This window comes from Oryx dammah, unplaced genomic scaffold (assembly GCF_014754425.2).
Source record: "Oryx dammah isolate SB20612 unplaced genomic scaffold, SCBI_Odam_1.1 HiC_scaffold_29, whole genome shotgun sequence".
In the NCBI taxonomy this organism is placed as follows: Eukaryota; Metazoa; Chordata; class Mammalia; order Artiodactyla; family Bovidae; genus Oryx; species Oryx dammah.
This window is the reverse complement of record NW_024070213.1, coordinates 40,152,419-40,167,981: the sequence shown is the minus strand read 5'-3', so window position 1 is coordinate 40,167,981 and position 15,563 is coordinate 40,152,419. Positions and strand designations below refer to the sequence as shown.

Below are 15,563 nucleotides of genomic sequence, written 5' to 3'. Positions count from 1 at the left end.
CCTCGTGGGCAGAAGACCCCATGGACTGTAGCCCGCCAGGCTCTCCTGTTCATGGGATTCTCCAAGCAAGAATACTGGAGTGGGTTGCCGTTCACTTTTTTAGGGGATCTTCCCGATCTGGGAATCAAACCTAGATCTGCTGCATTGCAGGCAGATTCTTTACCATCTGAGATAGCAGGGAAACCCCCAAAACATATGAGACTAAAAAAATAAAAAGAATACTGGAGTGGGTTGCCATTCTGTTCTCCAGGGGGTCTTCCCAACCCAGGGATCAAACCTGGATCTCCTGCATTGTAGGCAGATTCTTTACTGTCTGATCTACCAGGAAAGCCTAGGCCATTCAGATATGACCTAAGTCAAATCCCTTATGATTATACAGTAGAGTTTGAGTAGATTCAAGGAATTAGACCTGGTAAACAGAGTGCCTGAAGAACTGTGGACAGAGCTTCGTAACATTGTGCAAGAGGTAGTGATCAAAACCATCCCCAAGAAAAAGAAATGCAAAAAGTCAAGGTGGTTGTTGAGGAGGCCTTACAAATAGCTGAGAAAAGAAGAGAAGCAGAAGGCAAATAGAAAGGGAAATATATACCCAACTGAATGCAGAATTCCAGAGACTAGCAAAGAAAGATAAGAAAGCCTTCTTAAGTGAACAATGCAGAGAAATAAAGGAAAACAATACAATGGGAAAAAATGGAGATATTTTCAAGAAAATTAGAGATACCAAGGGAACATTTCTTGGAAAGATGGGCACAAAAAAAAAAAGGGTAGAAATGGCAAGAAGATATTAAGAAGAGGTAGCAAGAATACACAGAAGAACTGTACAAAAAATGTCTTAATGACCCAGATAACCACAGTGGTGTGGTCACTCACATAGAGCCAGACATCCTGGAGTGTGAAGTCAAGTGGGCCTTAGAAAGTATCACTATGAGCAAAGCTAGTGAAGGGGATGGAATTCCAGTTGAGCTATTTCAAATCCTAAAGGATGATGCCTCTAAAGTGTTGCACTCAGTATGCCAGCAAATTTGGAAAACTCAGCAGTGGCCACAGCACTGGAAAAGGTCAGTTTTCATTCCAATACCAAAGAAAAGCAATGCCAAAGAATGTTCAAATTACTATACAGCTGCACTCATTTCATATACTACCAAGATTATGCTCAAAATCCTTCAAGCTTGGCTTCAGCAGTCCATGAATGGAAAACTTCCAGATGTACAGCTGGATTTAGAAAAGGCAGAGGAACCAGAGATCAAATTGCTGACAACTGCTGGATCATAGAAAAGGCAAGAGAATTCATGAAAAACATCTACTTCTGCTTCATTAACTATGCTAAAGCCTTTCACTGTGTGGATCACAAGAAACTGGAAAATTCTTCTAGAGATGGAAATACTGCCTTACTGCCTCCTGAGAAATGTGTATGCCGATTAAGAAGCAGTAGTTAGAACCAGACATGGAACAACAGACTGGTTCAAAATTGGGAAAGGAGTACATCGAGGCCACCCTGCTTATTTAATTTCTACGCAGAGTACATCATGCTAAATTCTGGGCTGGATGACTCACAAGCTGGAATCAAGATTGATGGGAAAAATATCAACAACCTTAGATACGCAGATGATACCACTCTAATGGCAGAAAGTGAAGAGGAACTAAAGAGCCTCTTGATGAAGGTGAAAAAGGAGAGTGAAAAAGCTGGCTTCAAACTCAGCATTCAGAAAGCAAAGATCATAGTATCTAGTCCCATCACTTGGTGACAAATAAGATGGATGAAAAGTGGAAACAGTGACAGACTTTTATTTCCTTGTGCTCCAAAATCACTGTGGGTGGTGACTGCAGCCATGAAATTCAAAGACTCTTGCTCCTTGGAAGAAAAGCTGTGACCAAGCTAGACAGGATATAAAATGGAGAGACATCACTTTGCCGACAAAGGTCCATATAGTTTTTCCAGTAGTCATGTATAAATGAGAGAGGTGGACCATAAAGAAAGCTGAGCACAGAAGAATTGATGCTTTTGGATTCTGCTGCTGGAGAAGACTCTTGAGAGTCTCTTGGACTGCAAGCAGATCAAACCAGTTAATCTTAAGGAAATCAACCCTGAAAATTCCTTGGAAGGACCAGTGCTAAAGCTGAAGCTCCAATACTTTGGCCACCTGATATGAAGAGCTGACTCATTGGAAAAGGCCCTGATTCTGGAAAAGATTGAGGGCAAGCGGAGAAGAGGGCAACAGAGAATGAGATGGTTGAATATCATCACTGACTCAATGGATATGAGTTTGAACTAACTCTGGGAGATAGTGAAGGACAGGGAAGCCTGCCGTGTTGCAGTCCATGGGGTGGCAGAGAGCTGGACACAGCTTAGAGACTGAACAACAACAACAAAGCCTGTTGAAAGATTCCAGTTTTCACCCAGACTTTAACCTTAATCCAGTCAACCTTAACTTTTTTCATATTCTCTCAATCTAATTGTAGCCTGTGTTAAGACTTTACCAGAGGGTTTTGGTATCATAGTGCATGCGGTCCCATCCAAGTAAAGGAGTCCCAGAAACTTCTCTTCCCTGATCATTTTAGCCAGCAGGGGGTTTGAGCCAAGAGACTTTGGTCCTTCTTGTCAGTCTTCATCTCACATAATCTGCCTGTAACCCTGTACGGTTTCTCATTATAATCTTTGCTTTCCCTGTGTCTTAAATTTGTCCATACTGGGGTAGATACACTCAAATAGTTTAACGCCATTTTATATAGGGGTACTATCAGGGTCCCTGGAGAAGGCAATGGCACCCCACTCTAGTACTCTTGCCTGGAAAATCCCATGGACGAAGGAGCCTGGTAGGCTGCAGTCCATGGGGTCACTAAGAGTCAGACACGACTGAGCGACTTCACTTTGACTTTTCACTTTCATGCACTGGAGGAGGAAATGGCAACCCACTCCAGTATTCTTGCCTGGAGAATACCAGGGACGGGGGAGCCTGGTGGGCTGCCGTCTATGGGGTCGCACAGAGTCGGACACGACTGAAGCAACTTAGCAGCAGCAGCAGCAGGGTCCCTTTGATCCAGCCAGTCTCAGATAGTACTGTGTTAAATCCTTTGTTTCAGGGACTTCTCTGGTGGTCCAGTGGTTAGGGATCTACTTTCCAATGCAGGGGACATGATTTTGATCCCTGATGGAAGAGCTCAGATCCCACATGGGTTTAGTAAGCCTGAGTGCTGCAACAAAGACCTAAGGCAGCCAAATAAATAAATAAATAAATAAATTTTTTAAAAGACCTTTGTTTCAACCCCATCAATGCCCATTTTATTCATCCCATTTCTTAATAACCATCCACAGATTTCCATCCTTCGGGGATGAGTCCTGTGACGCCTTTCTTTCTTTTTCCTCTTTTCCACTCCTCTGCTGCTGCTGCTAAGTCGCTTCAGTCAGGTCCGACTCTGTGTGACCCCACAGACAGCAGCCCACCAGGCTACCCCGACCCTGGGATTCTCCAGGCAAGAACACTGGAGTGGGTTGCCATTTCCTTCTCCAATGCAAGAAAGTGAAAAGTGAAAGCTTAGCCGCTCATGGGGTGAATTCATCTGGGGTGTTCTACTTCACATTTTTAGAGGGAGTCAGGCAGTCCCTGTTTTTTGTGTAAACATAACAGCTTTATATAAACATAACATAACATAGTAGCTTTTATCCAGTTCACTAGGCTGGCTGTTCTCACCGGAATAACCCACTGTGATGTCTGTGTCATGGATAGCCATCTGTGATTGTCCCATAGTTAGCTGTGGTCCTGCATCAACCCTTCCACTCTACAGCATTTAAAAATGAATATACTGCTCCTAAATTTCTTTCTTAGTCCTTTAGTAAAGCTTCTTCAGGAAGCTGGTGGTGCCAGTCCACAAAGGAAATGATAGTTCCTTCACAGTAAGCCCCTGTTCTCAGTAGTTTCTTGGTTTTGCCCTTCCAACCCCCCACAGTGAACCTTGGTGACCTTTGTCCCCAGATAATTGTTCCCTTTGGGGGAAGGTTTGAAGCTAGATTGCCCAGCAACAAAATCTGACCTTGCAGTTTCTCTTAATTTTGTTTTAGCTATTATAGCTCAATCAATCAAGGAATTGCACGTGTCACTTTTTTTCTTACTGGTTTCTTTATACATCCATTGAAACAACTCCCCAGGAGTTAGATCCATCAATAAATTCCATTAATAACTTGTACCTTCAGTGATTTATCTCAGCACAGCGTTTGCTCTATACCGTGATTAACCATGTGGCCTCCCAGGGGTCAACAGTTCCTCATACCCTGCCCTGCTCCTCATTGTTTCTCCAGTTCCTCATACCCTGCCCTGCTCCTCATCATTTCTCTCCCCAGACTACATGTTTCTACAAACCTAAGTCATTCTATTAGCTCCCACATTTTCTGACACTGAATGAGAGTATTTTTTTCTTTCCTGACATCTGTCAAACATGATACTGGCAATTCAGTTCACTTTTGACACTAGCCACATGAATTTAACATCAGGTTTAAAGTTTTGGTCCTGCAGAACTGCCCTCATTTCAGACACCAGCCACAAATAGGGTGATCAGGTTACCCACATTTCTGTCCAGCCAGCTGTGAATTCAGGATTCACTAGAGCAGCTCATAAAACTCAGGGAAGCACTTTACTTACTGTCACCATTTATCATAAAGGCTACAACTCAGAAACAGCCAAATGGAGATGTATAGGAGAACGTATTTGAGGAGGAATGCATAGCTTCTGTGCCTGGAGGGTGGGCCTCCACCCCACCTCCACCTCAGTGTGTTCACCAACCTAGAAGCTCCTCTATTCCTTCTTGAATCAATTTTTGTTCATTTCTGTTTTATCTAGGAAAAATTCTCTTACTGTTCAGCTTATTGACATAAAGTCTTAATTATATTTCCTTATCATCTTAATCTCTGCTGTCTGTAGTTTTGTTCCCCTTTTCATCCCTAATGCTATTTATTTGTGCCTGCTCTCTTTTTTCTCTTGATTATTTTCCCATAAAGTGTGTCAGTTTTACTACTCTTTATAAAGAACTTTTGCCTTTGTTTGTATTTTCTGTTGTATCTTTATTTTCTGCTTTATTAATTTATGGTTTTGTTTTTTATTTGCGTTGGGCTCACCCCACCCCCAAATATTAGCATCTAGAATGTTTGAATGCTGTGATCGTTGTACCCTACAAGTCTTCAGTTCAGTCACTCAGTCGTGTCTGACTCCTTGCAACCCTATGGACTGCAGCACCCCTGGCCTCCCTGTCCATCACCAGCTCCCAAAGTTTACTTAAACTCATGTCCATTGAGTCAGTGATGCCATCCAACCATCTCATCCTCTTGTCATCCCCTTCTTCTCCCACTTTCAATCTTTCCCAGCATCAGGGTCTTTTCAGATGAGTCGTTCTTTGCATCAGGTGGTCAAAGTATTGGAGTTTCAGCTTCAGCATCAATCCTTCCATTGAATATTCAGGACTGATTTCCTTTAGGATGGACTGGTTGGATCTTCTTTGCAGTCCAAGGGACTCTCAAGAGTCTTCTCCAGCACCACAGTTCAAAAGTATCAATTCTTCAGTGCTCAGCTTTCTTTTTTAGCCCAACTCTCACATCCATACATGACTACTGGAAAAACCATAACTTTGACTAGACAGACCTTTGTTGGCAAAGTAATATCTCTGCTTTATAATATGCTGTCTAGCTTGGTCATAGCTTTTCTTCCAAGGAGCAAGCGTCTTTTAATTTCATGGCTGCAGTCACCATCTGCAGTGATTTTGGAGCCCAAAAAAATAAAGTCTGTCACTGTTTCCATGTTTCCCCATCTATTTGTCATGAAGTCTTAGTATCTGGTATTTTCATTATTCAATATTCTAATGATTTTAAATTTTTCATTTATTTTAACCATTTGCCTTTCTCCTTTTTTTTCTTTTTTGCCTTCTTTTGAAATAATTGAAAGATTTTTCTCATTCATTTTTTAAATTTAATTATTGTAGATGTGATATGCTCTGTTTCCCTTTATTAATGGTAAACTTTGAGGTTTTAACATGAACACTCAGTATTATGTTAATAAGAATCTTTAAAATACAGATACTCTAAAAATGCTTTGACTTCAGTTGCCCCCATCATGGCTTACTTACTATAGTTGTTCAAAATTTTAATAATCCCTCAAGTTAGAGATATTTATTTACTTGATTTTGCTTAAACTTACTCATAATTGCCATTTGTTGAAAATTCACATTCCATCTTATATCTTAAATGGGATTAGTCTCCTTATTCCTAAAGTTTATCCTTACAAGTTCCTTAAGTGAGGTGGCGTTCTCTATTAGATTTTGTTCATCTAACAGTGTTTTAAATTTGTCCTTGTTTTTGAAAGATGGTTTCATTAGATATTAAATTCTATACTGAAAGGTTTGTTTTCCTCTCCCTCTTAGCACATTATATTCCAGTATCTTCTTGAAACCATTCCATTCTCATTTAAATGAGAAGTCATTTATTACAGTCACTCTCATTGTCATTCCTTGGCCAGAAATCTTTTTTCATTCTGGCTCTATATATGATGTCCCATATTTTTACTGTGATTTATCTAGATGAGGATTTCTTTATTTGTCCTAGTGTGATTCATTGTGTTTCCTGAAATCTAGGATTAATATTTCTCACCAGTTTTGGAAAATTCTCTGTTTTCTTTCTGAATTTTATTTCCATCTGTCTTTTTTCTTTTTTTATCCTCTTGAAACTTTAATTAAATGTGTTACTCTGTCTTGCTCAGTCTTCCATATGTTTCGACCTCTTTTTCTTTCTGTCTGTCTCTTTTCTGTATTCTGATTGATCTCTCACCTTATTCTCCTTTTGCCTATGTTTAATCCTTAGTTAACCCTTCCTTTGACATTTTAATTTCAGTGGTCCTATAAATAGTCTTACTCCTAATTTTTCTCTTAATTTCCTTAAATACATTAAACATACACATCTTATATTCTTTTTCACATAAATTCAGTATCTCATGAATTGAGGATTGAGGATTTATTCCTCCAGGGAGGGTTTGTATTTTCTTTCACCAAGTACCTGAATTCACTGGCAGCACAGATTAGTTTACTTTAAGTTGTAGTTTTCACTGTGAGTCTTTCTTTGGGCCTTACAAATAGCATGAGAGCCCTAAACACCTTTGAAAACTAGCCAGTAGATAGGAATTTGCAGGAAGGCTTTTTTCCACCTTCCTCCCTGGGCCAGGGCCAGGGCCAGAGCAGACAACTTTCGTTGGCAACACAGACTTTTTGTTGTAATCATTTTGGTTTTATTTTGTCCTTTCTTGGTCTCCTTTCCCTGAATTTTTTGCCCTTTTTAGATCTGACTTTTTTGCAAGAGGATCTACCATTTTATTTCTAGCCCTTCTTGAACTTTGTCCCTCAGCATGCACAAAAATAATACTGAAGCTTTGGCCACCTTAGTTCAGTAAACACTCCAAAGACAGCCAGACATTTCATCTTTACCACACTGAAATCTCGCTCCCATTTTGTTCCCGGCCTCCAATGACTTCCTTTATATTTTTTTGCATATTCATATGGTCACGTACTGGGTGTTAAATAGCTATTTTATTTACCATTTTTAGGTTAGTTTTGGAGCCCTAGTCCATAACACTGTCATAAATAGAAATGTTTAAAACAGATCATTGAACTAAAAATGAACAGATTGTGACAGTTTTTATAGAATATAACAAATGCTAGTATAATATAACTGTTAGTAATATAAAAAGGGAAATAATGCAGATCTTTTTTCTCTTTTACCAGCAATTACCAATTATGTTTAACCTACATTAAATAGTTTAAGTACCCAGTATGTGTGTAAATATTTTGTTTTGTTTTAACCATTGTTGAAGCAATAAGAGATACTACTTTGCACAGATCCTCATGAGTGTTAGAAAATTATATTTTTATGAATATAGATATTTATAGGAAGTTATATTTAAAATTATGAATTAAACAAGACCTTTAATATAGAAAACAATTTTCAGTGAATATATATTTCATTACCTATTTTGCAAGCCTATTTGTCTTTGAAACCTATATATACTTTCTTAAAAAGTCATCTCATATCAAACAAAAAATCATTTTCAAGTCAGATTCAAATTATTTATTCTTACAGATCCATTTTGGAGGGGATTCCACTTCCCACAGATTATTTCCATATAGATTAGATTCAGTAAGTTTTTAAAATTGTAGTAAAGAAAAAGATGTATGAATATACCATCGTAACTACCGCTTAGTGAAAAATTCAGTATATTCACATTGCACTAAGTATATTCAGATTGTTTTGCAACCAATCTCCAGAGGTTTTTCCTCTTGCAAAACTGAAGCTCTATACCCATTCAACAGTAACTCCCCATTTCCTAGTCCTGACAACCACCATTCTTCATTTGTTTCTGTGAACTAACTACTTTAAGTACCTCATCTAAGTGGAATTATACAATATTTGTCTTTCTATGACTCGCTTATTTCACTTAGCATAATGTCCTTAAGGTTCATCCACATTGTAGCATATGCCAGGATTTCCTTCCTTCTTAAGGCTGAATAACATTCCATTGTATAAAATTTTTTAAAAAGAAAAGCAAAAAAGCATTCCATTATATGTATATACCACATTTTGTTTATCCATTCACCCATTTTGTTTCCAACTTGGCTACTGTGAATAATGGTACTATAAACATAGACATTTGACTATATCTTCTTCAGCACTCTGCCTTCAGTTCTTTGGATTCAGTTCAGTTCAGTCACTCAGTTGTGTCTGACTCTCTTTGTGACCCCATGAATCGCAGCACACCAGGCCTCCCTGTCCATCACCAACTCCTGGAGTTCACCCAAACTCAAGTGCATCAAGTCGGCGATGCCATCTAGCCATCTCATCCTCTGTTGTCCCCTTCTCCTCCTGCCCCCAATGCCTCCCAGCATCAGGGTCTTTTCCAGTGAGTCAACTCCTTGCATGAGGTGGCCAAAGTATTGGAGTTTCAGCCTCAGCACCAGTCCTTCCAGTGAACACCCAGGAATGATCTCCTTTAGGATGGACTGGTTGGATATCCTTGTAATCCAAGGGACTCTCAAGAGTCTTCTCCAACACCACAGTTCAAAAGCATCAATTCTTCAGCACTCAGCTTTCTTCACAGTCCAACTTTCACATCCATACATGACCACTGGAAAAACCATAGCCTTGACTAGATGGACCTTTGTTGGCAAAGTAATATCTCTGCTTTTGAATATGCTATCTAGGTTGGTCATAACTTTCCTTCCAAGGAGTAAGCGTCTTTTAATTTCATGGCTGCAATCACCATCTGCAGTGATTTTGGAGACCAAAAAAATAAAGTCTGACACTGTTTTCCTTCAGAAAATGAAGATCATGGCATCCGGTCCCATCACTTCATGGGAAATAGATGGGGAAACAGTGTCAGACTTTATTTTTTTGGTCTCCAAAATCACTTTCCCCTGAAGTGATGGGACCGGATGCCATGATCTTCATTTTCTGAATTTTGGGCTTTAAGCCAACTTTTTCACTATCCTCTTTTACTTTCATCAAGAGACTTTTTAGTTCCTCTTCACTTTCTGCCATAAAGGTGGTGTCATCTGCATATCTGAGGTTATTGATATTTCTTCTGGCAGTCTTGTTTCCAGCTTGTGTTTCTTCCAGTCCAGCGTTTCTCATGATGTACTCTGCATAGAAGTTAATTAAGCAAGGTGACAATACACAACCTTGATGTACTCCTTTTCCTATTTGGAACCAGTCTGTTGTTCCATTTCCAGTTCTAACTGGTTCTTTGGAAATATGTACCCAAAGTACCCAAGTTCCCAAAGGGGAATTTCAGCAAGTTTTTAGTACCTAGCTGCTTCCTACTGCTGCCAAACACATTTTGGTTTTCCATGGTAATAATATAGATATGCTCTTAATAGCTTTAGTATATTTCATTATATAAGTGGCCATAAATCTAACCCTTTTGTTAGTTACTTAGAATATTGCAGATAGTTTACTGTTATAAATAACATTTTATACACTTTAAGCATCCATGTACATATGTTTTTGTTTATTTATATGATAAATTAACTAGAATTTCTGGGTCAGATGATCTGTTTTATTTTTTAAGCTTTTGAAAAATATTGCCGAGTACAGAGGTCTAGCAATTTATGCTGCCTTTATAAGATGATGTATGAGAATACTCTTTCCTCCACATTTTTGCTGTGATTTTCTTTTTTAATCTTTGTCAATCTGATAAGCAAAATATAGCTCACTCTTCAGCCATCATTGAGGGTAATTTTTAAATGCTCATTTGAATTTGTAATCTGCCTTTTGAGATACCTTTGTGAACTAGTCAGGTCCAAGGCCTCAAAGGCAGTCTGGCTCAATCAGTAACCAGTCACTGCCCTGGGTTAGTACATGTGTAATCTTCCAGCTTTCATCAGGATGTTCACCAAAGGTATGCTGGACACCACTATCTTCACACCTCCATTGTCAGTGCTTCATAATATGTAAACCCCAGTAAGTGCGGCCTTTCCATGGGCTGTTGCACCATCAGCCAGCACTGGACCTGTCCTGTGTCACTCAGCCATCTCCTGAGGCTGTAGCCTGCTCCCAATCTCAGTTCCAGCCTCAGGCTGCTTGGCTGTCCCCATAGGGCTGACCTTATTCTTCACAGTGATGCTGGTAGACAAGGGCCAAGTCCCAGGGATGAGATAGCAGAGGCCAGGCCATCTCAGGGTCTGTGCTTTTGCCACTGCTAGGCAAATTTTTGACAGTGTGTTTTGTTGTAAAACATGGAATCAAGAATGCCGGGAGAAATATCAATAACCTCAGATATGCAGATGACACCACCCTTATGGCAGAAAGTGAAGAGGAACTAAAAAGCCTCTTGATGAAAGTGAAAGAGGAGAGTGAAAAAGTTGGCTTAAAGCTCAACATTCAAAAAACGAAGATCATGGCATCTGGTCCCATCACTTCATGGGAAATAGATGGGGAAACAGTGTCAGACTTTATTTTTTTGGTCTCCAAAATCACTGCAGATGGTGATTGGAGCCATGAAATTAAAAGATGCTTACTCCTTGGAAGAAAAGTTATGATCAACCTAGATAGCATATTCAAAAGCAGAGACATTACTTTGCCGACTAAGGTCCGTCTAGTCAAGGCTATGGTTTTTCCTGTGGTCTTGCATGGATGTGAGAGTTGGACTGTGAAGAAAGCTGAGCACAGAAGAATTGATGCTTTTGAACTGTGGTGTGGGAGAAGACTCTTGAGAGTCCCTTGGACTGCAAGAAGATCCAACCAATCCATTCTCAAGGAGATCAGCCCTGGGATTTCTTTGGAAGGAATGATGCTAAAGCTGAAGCTCCAGTACTTTGGCCACTTCATGCGAAGAGTTGACTCATTGGAAAAGACTCTGATGCTGGGAGGGATTGGGGGCAGGAGGAGAAGGAGACGACCGAGGATGAGATGGCTGGATGGCATCACGGACTCGATGGATATGAGTCTGAGTGAACTCCGGGAGTTGGTGATGGACAGGGAGGCCTGGCATGCTGCGATTCATGGGGTCGCAAAGAGTCAGACACAACTGAGTGACTGAACTAAACTGAACTGATGGTCAAGCATAATGTCTGGTAGTTTATTTCATTTTACATGCCTTAGAGGTTCACATAATAATTTCTCAGTGTACTTTTGTTGACCATTCACTATGTAGTAGGCCATGTACCAAGTGCTGGAAACTCTGAGATTAAAAATATAGTCATTGGTGCTCTAACAAATAATGTTTAGCCGGGAAGAGAGGAGAGACACATAAATAGATAATTATAATAGAATTTTGATAGTTTTACTGGGAGGAATAATTACTGTGATGAAAATAGAGGTGGGATACTGTGGAAGCATGTGAAAGGGACTGTAGTGCCAATAAAAAGTATTTAGGGAATGCTTTCCAAAGGAACCACTGCCTAAAGAAAAAGTGGAACTTAGCCAGGTACTGTAAGGGAAGGAGACATCCTGGGCAGAGGGAAAGGATTACAGAGGCGCAGGGACCTGTCATGTTCAGAACTGAATTGCTAACATATGATTTGGCTACATATGTGGTGGTAAGAAATGAGGCAAGAAAGGACCAAATTATGAAGCTGAGACATATCTTAAATATGGAAACTTACTACACATTCATCATGTTGAGTATCAAAGAAAAAATAATTTTCCTAAGTTATTTAATTTAAAAAAAAAAATGATTAGAGAAAACTAACTTTTATTTCTTGATTCAGTTAAAAAGAATTGCCTTGTTTCTGCTAAGTAACTGCATTATTAAAAAGCATGTGGCATTTATACTGTCCTTGAGAAAGCAGAACTAGAAAGAAGAATAGACATGGAACACACGTAACAAGTGGGTAGAATTGTGGCGAAGGAAAAACAGACTACGTATATCAGTCTTTCATGTCTGCTAGAAAGGTGGGAAATATATGATTTGTTTTCACTTCCCCATGTGAAAGTTTCCCATAATTAAAGCAAGAAAATAGCCTAAGATGGCCGGTTGCCATCCCTTAAAGAAGTTATTTTTCCTTTGAGATTAAACATTTTCCCATTAACAGTAAATAAAGTAGCCAAGCTGCTAGGGATTTGATTTGAGTGCTTAAAACCGTCTGCCTTACAGCATTGGTCCAATCAGGAGACAGGTTAAACCACACAGTAATTTAAATAGAGGAATGTGCTATGAAGAATTATTAAGGTATAATAGGAAAGTAACCATAAAGACATGAAGAACACTCTAAAGGGTATCCTAGGAAGGACCAACTTGGAAGGAGGCCTACTTCCCAAGGCTAAGGTTCATACTTCATTGAAGAAGGTGTGGTTACAGCTTATTGGATGGTGGAGGCCAGTGGGTTGCCTGGGCTGGAACTGATCCTCAGTCAGACCAGCAGAAAAGAAACCTCCCAGGTCCAAGTGAGCATTCACTGTGAGATATGAGTATGTCTTATCCTTCTTAGGAGGGTCTAGTCACTGAGACTGCCCACTCTAGGTGTGTGGCCAGGAAAGTGGACCATCAGACGTCCTCACAGATCCACACCACTGATCAGCCATGCAGTAGGAACAAAAGCCCACAAAACACTGCACCTTATCCACTGTACTCCAGAACCATTGAGAGAAGCCCTTCCTCCACAGTGTCTCTCTAGTTACCTCTGCTGGCAAAGCTTCACGGTGTGCTCACTGTAAAAGAGAACATGCTAACTGGCCAGTCCATTTTCATAGACCACCTGCAGAGTGAATTTGGAGCTCAGTAAATAGATCAGTAGATAACTAGCACACAATCTGACTGCTTAAAACCCCGAACATTTCACCTGTGTCTGGCTTATAACTGAGAAAAAAATTTTAAAAATCCTGAAACCCAGGAACTGATATAGCTCTCACAGCTCAGCCTCCCTGTCACCACAGAGTGATGGGATGCTCACAGCTGAACCATGCTGTTCTGTTGAGCATAAGCAGCCCCATGGGACCATCCGCTACAAGCAAGGTCACTGTGCAACCCACGAAATACGAAGCACCCTCTTCCTTCAAGCTGCCTGGTATATATTTTTTAGAAGTGCTCCTCTAAGCAGGTTTTCACCTAACACTTAATAATGAATCAGATAAGGAAATTTTTAAATACATATAGGCTGTGGGTGGATGATAATTTGTGACCAAAATCCTGTTATAGACTATTAAAAGTAGTCATTTACAGATTATAAAACAACACAAGAAAAATTTTAATGGAAAACATCTTGCTTGTGTGTGGTTGGGTGTTCTTTGAGTTTGATATGAACCAAGTAGCATCGGCTCATTTTCCTTAACTCTTTAAAAAAGTCTCCCCCAAAGCCTACTCCCTCAGATTTTACCGTATTTGTGCACAGTGAATTCTGTGAGAGAATTATTACAATTCTACAATATCCATTCTGAAGACCAAACATTTTTTGGTAACTCATTTATTAGTAAAATTAGATCTGAACCAGTGTGACCCTATTTAAATTCTTTGGGTATACTCGGACACTCATATAGTTTGGTGCAGAAACATTAATTGATTATAGGGTGCTGCCCTAGGTAGTTCACGTATGTGTTGTATGCACAATATTACCTTTGTAAATTAAGTTATGACATGTCTGCCTCCAAAGGTTTAAATAGGGATTATAGACATATGTCTGTACCACTGGTGGCTCCTGCTAATTGCTGAAAATGCGGGTTCTATCCCTGGGTTGTGAAGATCCCCTGGAGAAGGAAATGGCAACCCACTCCAGTATTCTTGCCTGGGAAATCCCATGGATAGATCAGCCTGATGGGCTACAGTCCATGGGGTTGCAAAAGTATCCAACAAGACTTAGCAGCTAAACAACAAACAACAATAGACATATGTATGTATAGCATCCATGGCAGAGTGGTTTTAGAGGGCACTTCATTTGTAACTATGTGAGTTAATGAATATTAGCTGAACTTACTATGGTAATATATTTTCCTGTTTATGCATATATCAAATTATCATGTTATATACCTAATACTAATATAATATATGTTAATTATATTTCAGTAAAACTGTGAGGAGGAAAGAGGCACTTTAATATTGTGGACAGTTTTTAGTTTTGATAAATTAGCTCATGTAAACAAAACAATAAGAAAAGCAACCTTTAATTTTCCAGTAACTTTCCATTTTGTCTCTGAATTTCAGTTGGAGGTTAACATAGGAAGTGTGACTGTAAATATCTTGTATCCCTGAAATGAAGGCTAAAATAAATATAATCAGGACAACTATAGGTTATAGCCATGATCATTTATACAAGAAAAAGCCTCTGAATTGAGGATTACATAGATAATACATGTATATAAAAAGGGATCAATAGCAGTATTCTTACACATTTTCAATGGGAGAAATGCCAAGAACAATTTTATTAGTTCTTGTTTGCTTTGCATTTTAAAGGAATGTCAGTTCACATACCAGTGTTTTCATAAACAAAAAGTTTGATGATGTTTCCCACCTACTCATACCCCCCTGAAAATCATTCAAGTGAAACCTTTCAGCTCTTTAAATTATGATGGGATAGAACTGACTTCTTTTGTGTGGTCATAAAGAAGGATTTTAGCTCAAGAATGTAGCACAAGAATTTTAGCACTTTAGGATTTTAGCACAAGAATTTTTCTGGAAATTGATGTTTTTAAGCTTAATGCAGTGATTATGTTTTGACTTGGAATCTTCCCTTCCGTTTCTGTTATTGTTGTTCTATGCAGATTATCAACGCCTGATGACTGTGGCTGAAGGCATCACCACACTTCTGTTCCCATTTCAGTGGCAGCATGTTTATGTGCCCATCCTCCCTGCTTCTCTGCTACATTTTCTTGATGCTCCTGTCCCTTATCTGATGGGCCTTCAGTCAAAAGAAGGAACTGACCGTTCTAAGCTAGAACTTCCTCAAGAGGTAAAACTTTAAATGAATGATGCAGCATTTGCTCTTTGTTAATTTAGGTCAGGGTCACTTTTGTTAGATAACATTTTCTTTGTCTAAACTGTGTCTCTGGCTATTCTGAATCTTCCAAGTAGGTCTAGGGTAGACACTTGGCATTTAGATCCTGACTTCTA

General features: G+C 39.4%; 1 protein-coding gene across 1 annotated transcript in view; it reads left to right on the top strand.

Annotated features, from left to right (window-relative positions):
* Positions 1-15,563, top strand: part of LOC120858532 (DENN domain-containing protein 5B) — a 120,493-nt gene that overhangs the window by 24,555 nt on the left and 80,375 nt on the right. The window contains exon 4 of the mRNA XM_040234652.1: positions 15,215-15,402. Within this exon, the coding sequence (XP_040090586.1) occupies positions 15,215-15,402 (188 nt within the window). The remainder of the gene's footprint in view (positions 1-15,214; positions 15,403-15,563) is intronic.